Below are 14,419 nucleotides of genomic sequence, written 5' to 3' on the forward strand. Positions count from 1 at the left end.
AGTTACACCCACGATTCCATATTGGCACACTTACTTTCTGCAATTTCCACTGCTTCGGAGGGGAGAAAAGCCGGGGCATTGTCATTTATATCAGTCACCTGTATCTTGATCACACTTGTACCAGAAAGCCTGGGTATCCCTTTATCTGTGGCTTGCACAATCAAGCTGGTTTGGGAAAAGAATCAAGGCATGTAATCCATTTTCCAGAGAATTACAAAAACAACATAAATACTAAATATCTAGTTGAAAACTTAAAAGTGAGCTAACTAGCTACTTTTATTTCTCCCCCTGGCTTTTTCTAAACAGCATCATTTGAAAATTTATTTCATCAGAACGGGAGCCTGAAATTTATTTATTTTTGATGCATTTAGAGCATCAAATCCAGCAAGCCACCAGAAGTCATGTGGCATTTAAAACCAATGAGCCATTTCTGAAGACAGACTGTAGAATTTAATCCATTCCTACCAAGAACAACCTAAAAAATACAAACAGCAATATCCAGTCTTTTTTTTTTTTTTTTTTTTTTTTTTATGATAGTCACAGAGAGAGAGAGAGAGAGGCAGAGACATAGGCAGAGGGAGAAGCAGGCTCCATGCACCAGGAGCCCGACATGGGATTCGATCCCGGGTCTCCAGGATCGCGCCCTGGGCCAAAGGCAGGCGCCAAACCGCTGCGCCACCCAGGGATCCCCCAATATCCAGTCTTTGGATAAGAAGATTACCTCCACCTTACCATGCATGGCCTGGATATTGCTACATATTTACATTTTACTGTAACAACACAAGATAGAGCCATTAAGAGATTGCTTCGTGTTGATATTATTTTATTTTATTTTATTTTATTTTATTTTTTAATTTTTTTAAATTTTTATTTATTTATGATAGTCATACAGAGAGAGAGAGAGAGAGGCAGAGACATAGGCAGAGGGAGAAGCAGGCTCCATGCACCGGGAGCCCGACGTGGGATTCGATCCCGGGCAGGCGCCAAACTGCTGTGCCACCAGGGATCCCTGTTGATATTATTTTAGATCCAAATTCAAAACTGATAGCAATTATAGAATTAAGAGAGGATGCAGCATGATTAATACACACACAAAAATGCATGATTGGCTACAACTATAGAGTAGGAGGGAAAGTCCATGATCTGAAATAATTTACACGCAATGATTTCCTCTCTCTTGGAAGATGGTACACCTATCTTCAGTAACTAAATTAGAAACCTTCTTAGTATCTTCAACTTTTCCATTTCTGTCACCAACCTTCCAATATCCAACTAATTATGAGCCTTACAGATTTTACCTCCTGAATATCACTTGGATCAGTTTTCCCAACCACTTGAGTCCTACCTTCAGAGCCTCAGGCAGGCTGATCAACCATCATGCTTTGCCCAGGACTGAAGGTTTCCTGGGACATGGGACTTTCAGGGTTTGTTTTGTTTTGTTTTGTTTTGTTTTTTAATAAATAAAACCAGGACAGCCCTGAGCAAACCAAGGCAAGTTGGTCTCTGTAGCCTCATCCCTGCATCATCTTTACCTGGAATGTTCTATATTCATTATATCCTTTCCCACCTATAGTACTTGTTTGTTGACCAATCTTCCTACTGCCCCTGTCAATCCCACACACTGCAATTCAACAGTTCCATCTAACATCCTAAACTGAAAATCTGACTTCTCTATTGAAAACTTTTCCTTGGCTCTCCATGTCTGCCAGAGGTAGTCCGGGCCTTGAACACATACATACACATGACCTCTTCTGACTTGGCTTCTGCCTGGAATTCCTGTCCCTGTACTACCCACCCTCTTGATCTTTCAAAGCTCACATCTCTGGGAAGCTTTCCCTGACCACTGGTCTGATTTGGATGCCTCTTTCTCTATCCCACAGCACCCTGTACTTTTTTCTAACAGAGCAGTCATCACCCTTTGTTTTTACGCATTGATTATCTGCCTCTCCTATAAGTTTCTTGAGGGCATGTGAGCTATTCTACTTGATTTTTTTAAAACATATGTTGAGGGCTGTTTTCTCAAGACTTGTCTAAGATTATGAGTGTATTATATGACAGAGCCAGGATTCAGGCCCAGGTCTTGGTTGACTGGAAAGCCTGTGCTCTACTAACTGAGGTCCACTATACATTTTCAACATGCCTCTCTTACTGTGCATATATTATGCCCTAATGTATAATCATTAGTTTTTCACTCCCCTCTAAACACTATGAATTCCAGGAGGGTAGCTGAGTAGTGATGTGAGTTATCAATCAGAAGACAATCTTTATCTCAGAAGTGATGCTAGTCTTAGTCCGTGATTGATACTAGCTTTTAAGAAACTGAGTCTTGGAAGTCGACACATTCTACTTTCTTTTCCCTTAGCTTACCTGAGTAAGTGTTCTGTCTTTCCAATCTTACATGTAAAATAAGCATTAACTCTTCCTTGGTTTAAATCCCACATAGGGGTGTCTGAGTGGCTCATTCAGTGAAGCATCTGCCTTTGGCTCAGGTCATGATCCCAAGGTCCTGGGATCAAGGCCCACAACCAGGCTCCCTGCTGAGGGGGAGCCTACTTTTCCCTCTCCTTCTGCCCCTCCCCCTGCTTCCTGCTTGTCCTCTCTTCCTCTCTCTCTCTCTTTCTCAAATAAATAAATATTAAAAAAATAAATTCTACTTAATAGCAAATAATCACTGTCTATCTACTGTTCATGACGCACACAGGCTGCCTTCTACACTACCAGAGCTGCTACATTAGTAAAACGACTACTTGAATTTCACACTTCTGGAGCTTAGGAATCATTCCATCTGGAAAGTTTGTTTTGTTAGCATGAACCTAAGTCAGGTACATATGGAAAATTTTTACTAAAAATAAACAAATCATAATGTTCTCTGCCTTTGCTGCCTGCCCGTCCTTAGTGTCATATTAAAAGCTCAGCCAAGATATCAAAGTTATGGCTCTGTCAGTTCTACTAGAGTTGCATCCACCCTTATTTTTACAATGTTACAATATCAGGGGTTTTATATAATGCCTATGTCAACTTAAAAAAAAACTAGAATCTTTGATATGGAGGAAAACATACAATTCAGTTTCAAAATATAAAAATGAGTAAACAGTTCCTCAGTAGCTTGGAGAACAGATGAGAAACTATGAAGGCAGACCCACCAAGATTCTACATGTAACTTCTGGGAGACCTCAAGTTTTCTCTGATGGCTCCTTGGCAGTCTTTGTAAAATTATTGGTTGTAACCAGTCCAACTGGCTCTGGCTTTCAGAATGCTGCTCTGATTAGTACATCAGCAGAGATTAAAAATGAAACTGAGCAGATTTAGAACCAGCCCATTCTAATTCAGAGCATATTTCTCCTATTCAACCAACCACAGGAAGCTTCTTTTATCGTGTTAAACTTTAGATGGGACCTTGAGCAAGAAGTATCCTTCCCTATTGCCTTAACAAATACTGAAGGTGGTAGGTGATTTTTCAAAATATTGTCTCAACAGTATCTTAAATGTCTACCAAGAATTGCAGGTTTCTTCTGAAATTCTCAGAAAAACAAAAATATCAGCCAACATCAGAAACATCTATGAAAAGAAGAGCTGTGACTTCAGTTATATCTACACAGGTTTTATCTTTTCTTCCTCCTAAGATTCTATGGTAATGGTAGCAGAAGAATTGAAAATAAGGTATTTGTCCATAAGGCTAAAACAAAATGGAAGAAGATATTGGTGGGTAGAGGTGGTAAAAAGTCTCAAAAAATTTCTGGAAAATGCAAGCAGATTTGGGAGTGGTTATAGACAAGTGGGTAAGAGGAAACCACAGATTGAAATATATTGAAGGGAGATAAGGATGAGTGGGGAACAGATTTGTCCCCACATAACCAATGAGAGACACAAGACATGACAAGGGGTAGGGTGAGATATTGAGTTAAAAATAACTTGAAGATTACTTTAAACTCAAAATACAGAACAATTAATCCTTTGCCCATTGCTCTTTACTCCCAGGCAAAAGAATGCCTAATTTTTATACTCAGTATTATTTAATTTGAACATAAAAGGACTATCCTTGGAGCAATAAAAGTCCTTCCCAAAGGAAAAAAGGAAGCCTCTCTATTTGTATGTCATTCTGCAAAGTAGTCAACTTCCTCTCTGGTTCATCTGAAAGTGAAGTGTGCTGGTCATAAGCTGTGCCAGCCTACTCAGAGACTCTAATGACTTTGCTGTGGCCTCACTCAGAACCACGGATCATTAGTTACAGAAATTCTCCAACATGAAAAAAAGAGTGTAGAACAGACAAGGAAAAGAAATAAACCCCAAAGAACCAGAGATCTTGAAAGAACAAAAGAAAATATAAAAAAAAAAATTCTAATTAATGTTCTTGGAGAGCTACCAGAAGATAATACAGGCATGAAACAAGAACAAGATGCTATGGAAAAGCAGAAAGATCAAGAAAGCTTGTGGAAATAAATATATACCTATATATATATATAACATCTCCTTAAACTCCTTAAAATGAGGAATATTTCTTTTTAGCTGATTCTAACCCAAACACATTTTGAAACTTTTTTTTAAATGTAGTCTAACCTCTCCCTGTGGTTTCCATGACCATCTTTTCCAGGTTCTGTTCCTCTTATTCCCTGAATCTATTCTGCTGACTTCTGTTTGTATGCTTGATCCTCAAGTAGTGATAATCTTCCAAATTCTCATTTTGCAGACTTTCCCTAGGTAATTCCATTTTACATATTTTTCCTAAATGAATCTTAAATCTAAATCTTAGATGGAAACCCCTTTCCCAGGTTCCAGATCAGTATTTTAATTGCCTAAGGAATGTCTTAACTTTTGTTTTGCACTAGCCCTTCAAATTCAAAATGCCCAGAAAAATCCCAATCCCAATCCCCATTCCAACCCCAATTCCAATTCCTGCCTTTCCTATGAGGAAACTTCAGAATCATTTTCTATCTCTTTCCTTGTTGAATAAATCCAACTATTGGCCATGTTCCTATGACTTCTGTACCTGAGTTAATTAGTAAGTATGTTCTCTTCTACCATGCCCATTGCTTCATCCTCATTAGTAGACTCTTCACAGTCATTGTCTAGTTTAACTAATCTGTCTGATGCTGGTTCCCTATCTTGCAATTCATCTGTTACCAGATGTCTTTTAAAAATAAAGATCTGAGCATGCACCCAACTGCTTATACTTCTATATGGCCTATCGAATCAAGTACAATTTCCATTACATGGGATATAGAGACCCTTAAAACTTGCCTGCTACCTACCAGTCTCTTTTTTGTTGTTGGTTTTGTTTTGTTTTGTTTTTCAGACCATCATAAATTTGTTTACAATTTTACCAGGGTATAATTGGCATACACCACTGTGTAAGTTTAAAGTATATAACATAAGAATTTGACTTACATATATGGTGAAATTATTGTCACAATAATTTAGTTGACATCATTTCACACAGATACAAAAAAAGAGAGAAATTATTTTTCCTTGTATTGAGAGCTCTTAAACCTACTCTCAACAACTCTCAACTATACCACACAGCGGTGTAAACGATGTCATCATGTTGTATATCATGTCCCCAGTAGTTCTTTATCTTGTGACTGAAACTCTGTACCTTTGGCCACCTTCCTCCTATTCCTCCACATTCCCAGCCTTTTTTTCATTACCCCACACTCAGTTGCTTCTCAGGTACACTGTACCACTTGTTACTTCCAAACATACTGTTTAAACACTTTTGCATATGCATGACTTTCCTGCTTTTTGCCTGAAATGTCTTTTATTCTTTTTTTTTTTTTTTTTTTCACAGGGAGTCAGCAGGATGCGGCTGCAGTCCCAACTCTGCTGTTTATGAGTCATGTATTTTGGAAAAGATAATGAACATCTCAGCTGACTTCCTACCTTCTACACACAATTGATTTTCAGTATTTTTCTCACGGTCATAACAAGCCCTCAGTGGAGAGTATGAGTTTGGCGTTGCTCCTGCCAATAAAGAGTTCAAGCTTTTTGAACTTGAATATTTTTGCTACAGAAACTGAATATTTAAACCTTTAAATTAACTCTTATTTGCCTAAAGTTTTTTTTTTCCCATTCTGTTTCATAAATACACAGGTATGAACTCCGCAGATTCATTCACATGGTACAACAGGAAGCCCTACTAAGACCACTCACTCGGGCAAGAATCCCCTCAGTTCTACCATTTACTAGCTGTGTATTCTTGGCAAACAACTTTATTCTCTGAACTTTAATTTCCTCTTTCTGTAAATCTTAATCGGTTATGAGAATTCGACATTTAAAGCAGCTCCATAAATGGCAACTATTGTGATTATTAATATGCCTCTTGCCATGGGTTATAATGGTGCTTGATTTTTGAGTTCCCCAAAAACAAGAACTGTGGCATGTGTCTTTACATCCCCAGCCTCATGCTTCGTAAATAGTTTTTAAAAATTCAGAAATATCAGTCAGATAGAACTTAAGGTCTATTTTATAGTTTGTCATCACCTCTCCACTGAGCTTTCTTATATATGGCTTAATAAGAGGCCTAAAAATTATTTAATTTTTCTTTAATGCCTCAGTATATTGAGTATAATCAGAACTGAAAATATCTTTTTCTCCTTCATTTTAGAATTGGGAATATTTTCTTCAATTGAACAAATAGCGGTACTTCAAAAGTAAAGTTAAAAGCTGAATGTTACCATTTCCAAAGCATCCACTAACTATGCAGTAGACAAGGGAAAAGTGATCCTATATTTCCTGTTACTTTAAATATCAGGGAAAGCACTAAGGAGGAAGAGAAGCCACATGGGGGTGGATACAGGGGAAAGCATGAACAGGCAGGAGGTTTAAAATACTTCCTTAAAAAAAAAAGAAAAAAGAAAAAAAAAGAAAAGAAAATACTTCCTTGCTCTGGTGATAGTTGAGACTGTGTATGTGTGTGTGTCTGTGTGTCTGTGTGTGGTTGTCTCTGTATCTCTCTGTGGCCCTGTGTGTATAGTTCAAATTCTCTCAGTTCTCCAGGCCTTGAGTTAAATTCTTCATGGTGAATTGGAGAGGGGCACTTTTAAATATTGGGACCAATTTAGACGTTGGGAACATTGAAACAATGACGCAAATAGGAAAAAGCTTAAAGGAGTCTGATTTAATTGCTAATTAGGCTCCATTGAGTAAGAAGAACATAAGGACAGAAGGTCATTACAATCCAGAAGTGCTTAGTTTCTGGAACACAGCAGATCTTCAATAAGCTCTGAATTTGTCATCACTCAGGTGGCATGGGGCTGAGACTTAACCTACAGTCATCTACAGAGCAAGAAAATCAGCTGTATGCGTAAAATGACTGTAGAGACAAGGTAGCAGAGACGGGTTGTAACATAGTCATACAGCCGGTTTTAATATATTTATACAATAAGCATCATAACAATTGATTACATTAAAATATTACCGAACAGAATCCTACTAGTTAATACAGGATAAGGCCTTAAACTTTGCAAATGCTTTTGAAGTCATATTTTGAAATATATTAAACAAAAAGAACTAAACAATCAAATTTTTAGAGCCAGGAAGGTTTTCAGAGGTTAATGAATTCAACCCGTCCTGTAACAGATCCCACTGTAATCAGCTCAGCCACATGCATCTACTGCACTTTCTTCATTAAACATGAAAGCAGTCTGGCCTAGGAGAACACTGGCACTCCGGGCTTTCACATGCCTGGTTTTCCTCTGTGTAGAAGGTCTGCTCCGTAGCTTGTACAGTGGAAACAGTGGGAGTCAAAATCAGAACACTTGGACTCAAGCCTCTGTGTGATCACTAGATGGTTCTGTGGCCCTGAGCAAGCCACCCCATATCAGCTGTCTTATCAGTGAATGAAAAAATGACTAACTTGGCTTCTTTGGGGGCGACTGTAAGGATGAAAGGAAACACTATGTGCAAGGCCTTTTGGAAGACCATACAAAAATATGATATGAATATATTAAAATGCACAATGAGAAAGCCAAGCTTTTGTTTCACATGTTTCCCCTGTGACCACTTCTCCAGAGACAGACAAGGTTAAGTTTCTTATATTTTCTTCCTGAAGTCATCCAAGTCTATGGGTGCACCTTGACTCAAATTGGCCTGCAGAGTAAGTTCTGGAGTGCAGCTGGTTATTTCCCCCACATCCCCATATAACCTAGAGCTCTCTCCTCAGTGGCACTCACAGAGAAACCACCTTCTCTTGTCAAATGGTGGTATTCCATGGGAGGCTGGGCTGCCGTGTTTGCGGCAATCCCCGTTCCTGAACATTTTTGGTTCCTTAGAGTCCTCCTTTTTCTTTTATAGACTGTGATGCCATAAATATATCTGTATATATCGCTAGATTTTTGTAGCACTGACTTTTTAAAATAACTAGATGAACTATGAGACCATTATTCTCTCTTTTATAGAATTTGCATAATTCTGTACACCTTGAACTGTAGACAAAAATATATATTTAATGTTGAATGTGTGCTTAATCCGATCATTTCCATCAGAACCCAGTACTGCAACAAGGACCTGACGACAGGGTTGTACTTTTGTCCACACACAGTTGTGGACAAAAGAATTTTAAAAAGAATTAATTAAGAAGAATTAATTAAAGAATTAAAAAAAGAAATGTCACCGAGTCTTCACTTTTTTTTTGTCTTCACTATTTTTTAAAACAATAACAACAAAAAGTAGCAGAGTGTTCTATCATTTAGTAGGCATTTCACAAAAACTGTCTTTTCTAATGTCTCTCATTTAGTACTTAGTAGCATAAAAAAAATTCATAAAAGCTAAGAACTACAAGGGACCCTAAGGTACTTCTCATCTAATCACCTTTTCCAAAGAGCAAATACTTTGTAAGATTCCTTTAGTATATTGAAAGGGTGATCATAGGTCGGATCAAAGGAAAACACATTTTATAACTAAGCTTACATGAGAGGAAGTCATGGCCGAAGCAACACATTTGTCAGAAACAAGCCGAATAAACAAGCAAATGGATCTGAATCTGGGACCGACCTGTAGGAGCTGGTGAGCTCGTAATCTAGAATCACATTTGCTGTGATCACACCACTCAGTGCGTCAATGTGGAATGCTTCCCCTTGGTTGCCAGAGAGAATGGAATATTCGGTGAGGCCATTCATCCCACTGTCCAGGTCCACAGCAAAAACCTGTGAGGAAGCAGCTCTTCTATTAGATAAGGGTTCAATCTACAAGATGAGTTAAGACTGTTTTTTCAGACAAATGCATGATGAAACAATCACAAATTGTCAAACACTTCAAAAACAATGGTCAAAGGAATGGCAACAAATGGCTGAAGCTTACGTTTATGACATAGAAGGTAACGGGTGGGAAAAGTACTCTGCAGGCCCATTCAAAGGACTTTCAAACAACTTTCAGAAGGAGTAGCACATGTTTTGAACTACAGATTTAAGCAAGACGCAAAAACACAGGGATACCTCAGAGATATTGAGGGTTCAGTTCCAGACCACCCAAATCCAAAAATATTGTAATAAAGCAAGTCAAATGAATTTTTTTGTTTCCCAGTGCATATAAAAGTTGTGTTTACACTATACTGTAGTCTATTAAGTGTGCAACGGCCTAGCATTCTTTTTTTTAAAAATATTTTATTTATTTATTTGTTTATTTATTTATTTATTTATTTTTGAGAGACAGAGAGAGAGAGAGAGACAGAGACACAGACACAGACACAGACAAAGGGAGAAGCAGGCCCCATGCATGGAGCCTGACATGGGACTCGATCCCAGGACTCCAGGATGACGCCCCGGGAGGAAGGTAGGCGCTAAATCATTGAGACACCAGGGCTGCCCTGGCCTAACATTCTATCTAAAAAAGCAATGTACATACCTTAATTTAAAAATACTTGATTACTAAAAAATGCTAACCATCATCTGAGCTTTCAGTGAGTAGTAATCTTTTTGCTGGTGGAGGATTTTGTCTTGATGTTGATGGCTGCTGACTGACCAGGGTGGTGGCTGCTGAAGGTTGGGGTGGCTGTGGCAATTTTTTAAGGTAAGACAACAATGAAGTTTGCCAGATTGATTAACTGTTCCTTTCATGAGTGATTTCTCTGTAGCATGTGATGTGTTTGGAATCATTTTACCCACAGTAGAACTTCTTGCAAAATTGGAGCCAGTCCTCTCACACCCTGCTGTTGCTGCTTTATCAACTAAGTTTATGGAATATTTTAAATCCTTTGCTGTTATTTCAACAAATTTCACCAGGTATAGATTCCATCTCAAGAAACCACTGATCACCATCACCATAACAAATATAATAATAATGAAAAAGTGTGAATACCGCAGGAATTACCAAACTGTGACACAGACACAAAGGGGGCAAATGCTGTTGGAAAAAAATGGTGCCTATTGACTTCCTTGATGCTGGGTTGCCACAGACCTTCAGTTTGTAAAAAAAAAAAAAAGAAAGAAAGAAAAAGAAAAAAAAAGTGATATATGTGAAGAGCAATTAAGTGAGGTACTGTACTTGAAAAAAATTCTAATTTGCTTGAATAGAAGATTTCCAACTACATTTAGATTCATGCCAGTACCAGAAAAGGAAAGAAATCTCTGCATAGTGAATGGGGGTCTTTAATTTGTTGCTTTTCCTGCTTCAAGTTTTGCCTGTAAAACGGGCCACATGTGGATTTTTTTTCCTATCTTATTGAAAGTCTCATTTTAGAAGAATTTTTAATTAATGAAACAACCTAGATTTCATGCTAACAAATTTAGATCCTGATCAGTATATTATCAAAGTAGTGTTGAGGATGAGATAGAAGTTTTGCATCATTCTCCATGGATATCTGTTAGTCTGCATTACATTTTAATCAAAAACTAATTCTATTAGTGATTTCAAGACCTTGTTTTGGAATAAGCTGATGGACTAATTACAATTCTTTTCTATTTCTTTTTATCCTCTGTGTCCCTCAGCCTTGGCCTGACCTCATGCTCCCATCGTGGCTTCAAACTTCCTCCACTCTCAATCTGTCCTTCATGCTGTTGCCAGATCTCAGGGGCTTCTGGAACATGCTGGTGACTGAAGCGATTAGAGTGCTGTCATACAAAATAAGTCTGCAAAAATAGTGGAGGACATCCTGGGTATCCGGGACTGTCGGGGGGCACAGAGCCAAGACTCCGACACTGTCGAGACTCCGCTGGTCTTTTCAGCCCCAACAGAAGGGGAACTTGCGCATCTGGAACTGGACTGGAAGGCAAACGAAAGTGTCTCTCCATATGCAAGTAGAGGTAGCCACACAGTAAAGCATTGGGGTAGATCTTGTCCAGAAAGTGTCCTGACATGTCATCTAGCTACTGGACCCCATCTACTCAGAGAGAGGGAAGTAATCATCACTAGGTTTTGGATCACAGCAGGGGGGTGGGTTACAGAGGCCAGAGGGAATGCCTGGGTGTGGTGCCGACTTTGCCAGGAAGGGGTCTTATACTGATTTCCTGTGCGGATTCCCAAGAGGTTGTGCATTTCCTGAGGCCCAGGTTCTTGAACACAAAATGGCAATTCCACTGTGAAGGGAAAGGTTGAACTGGGTACTAGTCCAGAAGCTGAGAGAGAGGCCATGAAGGGTCAGTGGGTCTTAGAGCCTGCACAAGACAGCCTTAGGGACAGGCTCTCTTTTTCATAGCTTAAGCCTTTTTTCTGAGACAGGGTTAGGCCTGGAAACAGCAGATCTGTGTCTTTCACATGAAATGTCTGCAAATTTCGAACCCAGGGAGCTCTCCCATGTGTTCGCGCCTCCGTCCATGCTCGTCTGGCTGCAGCTCCACCTGGCAAATGCCGGCTCACCCTTGAAGGCCTAGTGCAAATATCATTCTTCTGTGAAGTCGTATGCTTTTCCTCCAGGAAGAGTCTGTATCTCCTATTTTCTCTCATGACATTAAATAGACACTTCTATTTAACATTAATAATATGCATTTAGGGGCACCTGAGTGGCTCAGTGGTTGAGTGTCTGCCTTCGGCTCAGGGCATGATCCCAGGGTCCTGGGATTGAGTCCCGCATCGGGCTGCCTATGGGGAGCCTGCTTCTCCCTCTGTCTATGTCTCTGCCTCTCTCTGTGTGTCTCTCATGAATAAATAAAATCTTAAAAAAATAATATGCATTTAAATTATCTGTTTGCTCTGTTGACTTCCCCCACTAAAGTCTACACATGGTATGAAGAGCCAATTTTTATGCCCCTGTAGATTCCATGCTGGACAAAGTGGTGGACAAAGTCCCAAGAGAAAGTGGGTGAGCACTGGCCATGGGATGGAGAGAGGAAGACTGAACTCAGAAATTGCAAACTTCCTGTAGCCTAAGGTTTTGTCCAGTCCATCTAACATTTCACGTGCCCTTGGAAGCATTTAATTTATGTCCTAGAAAAAGGCTTTGGATATTTTGATGTACACTCATGATAATTCACACACACACACACACAGACACACACACAAACCATTTCTGTTACCTGTATGATGTGAGCATTGTAGACCTGGCCTTCAGACACTGACACTTGGTAAATGCTTTGCTCAAAGCATGGTAAGTTATCATTCACATCTTGTATCACGACTGCTACTTTGCTGTAGGCTTTCTGCCCCCTACTTTCCGCTAAAACGATGAGTTGTACTTCATTTCTGACTTCAAAATCAAGAAACTTGGGTTCTTTCACAGTGAGTTCTCCTATTTTTATTTCGAGGGAGAAAAAATAAAAGAAAATGATGTTGTACTCATTATTTAAAAAGTTCCAAATCGCCTCTGACTCACATGCTCACCTGTTCCTAAAAGTCTCCCACTGGATGGCTGCCCTTCCCTCCCAACTGGGGTCATTATGAAAAAAGTTGAGAATGTGGTTTTTTTGCAAGGTTCAAACACATAGGAGGGTAAGAAACTATGAAATAGCTGAAATGTGGGAGCTGTCTCTTAAATCTCCCTTCTCTTTCCATAGCTAATCCATTGCCATGTCTGCTAAGCCTAGCCTTCAAGCATCTCTTGAATCCATCCTCCACTACCACTGCTGCTGCCCTCCTCCGAGCCACTGGCATTTCCCACCTTCTTCCCTGCATGAAGGGTCCCATGGCATCACTCATCGGGTCCCCCTACTAATTCAGTTACCACTCTGAACTGAATAATAAAAACAGAAGTGTCATTGTCCCACATAAACCCGTTCCATGGCTTTCCCTGGTGATGATGACAAAGTTCAGCATTTTTAACCTCCATAAGATGGACATGCCTGGGCCTCTCCTGCCTCAGGAGTCTCATTCCTGCCATTCCCCACTTTGCTCTCTCTGCTGTGCATAATGCTTAGAACACTCACAGATGTTCTTCTGTTCTTCTGTTCTTCAAATGCTCATTTCAGAGTCACCATGCATGCTTTTTCATCTGCCTTCCATGGTCCCTACTGCTGTGGTTCCTCAGGGATCTTTTCAGACTAGCCAGCCCCATCCTGTCACTATAGTCATTCCATAACAGACTCTCATGGACCACTTGCATGTACTGTGCTCACCTATTTCAGATTGGTTATTCCTCTTGGTTTAGAAGCTTACAAGGTGAGGATGGGTGCCTATCTCTTACACCAACTGTCATATTCCCAGTGCCTAGCTCAGGGTCTGGCCTATAGAAGGCATCCATTAATACATGTTATAACCTCATATACAAGGTATAAATGGGTTAGGGAAACTGATTCTTGGGGTTTATGTCTTGTACAAGTTTCTCCTCCAAATTAATAAAATTCCTCCCCTGATATAATTTTCTTCTCTACTTCCTGTTGTTTTTTTCCTCCCTTTTACTGTCAAATTTCTTACTGAATTTATTACTATTATTTTGTTATCATAATTTATTTAACTCTCACTGTCAGAAATTCCATTGAATAGAAATTCATTGAATGAACATTGATTGGGAATTTGAGATACCTGAAACCAAGTATAAATCCTGGCCCTAGCTGCTTAGCATAGGTTAATTACCTGGCTTCCCCACCATTATGTTTGTGACTCGGGATAAGTTATTCAAGTTCTATGGAGCTGAGCATCCTCTCCTGTAAAAATGGGATATTAATAACAACTTTGTAGAGTTGTGGGAGAAGTAATATAGTGCATATTTAGTATGTGCTATATCATGTTCTGGTGCAGGAACATGATAGAGATTCCAGTGTCCTGTTCATGTTTCTCATCCTGTCCATCATCAGGGATAGCTTTAATATCTGTAAAAACTCTGAATTTAGAAAGATAACATTTAATAGCTATGGACTAATCAAAGTTTAATATTCAGATGAAAGAACCTGTACTGTTTCTGAAAATATGGCCTGGAAGTCACAGTTTCTATTGTTCTTTTTTTTTTTTTCTATTGTTCTTTTTAAGATTTTATTTATTTATTCACGAGAGACACACAAAGTCAGACACAGGCAGAGGGAGAAGCAGGCTCCCTGTGAGGAGCCTGATGCAGGACTCA

The 14,419-nt window shown here is 39.3% G+C and overlaps 1 protein-coding gene across 1 annotated transcript in view; it reads right to left on the bottom strand.

The window, feature by feature from the left end:
* DCHS2 (dachsous cadherin-related 2) overlaps nucleotides 1–14,419 on the bottom strand; it is a 226,007-nt gene that overhangs the window by 11,434 nt on the left and 200,154 nt on the right. Inside the window, exons 15-17 of the mRNA XM_077844431.1 lie at nucleotides 12,444–12,655; nucleotides 8,989–9,140; nucleotides 35–165 (exon numbers count right to left, since the gene is read on the bottom strand). Coding sequence (XP_077700557.1) covers nucleotides 35–165; nucleotides 8,989–9,140; nucleotides 12,444–12,655 — 495 coding nt within the window. The remainder of the gene's footprint in view (nucleotides 1–34; nucleotides 166–8,988; nucleotides 9,141–12,443; nucleotides 12,656–14,419) is intronic.

Source organism: Canis aureus, chromosome 13, assembly GCF_053574225.1.
Source record: "Canis aureus isolate CA01 chromosome 13, VMU_Caureus_v.1.0, whole genome shotgun sequence".
Taxonomy (NCBI): Eukaryota; Metazoa; Chordata; class Mammalia; order Carnivora; family Canidae; genus Canis; species Canis aureus.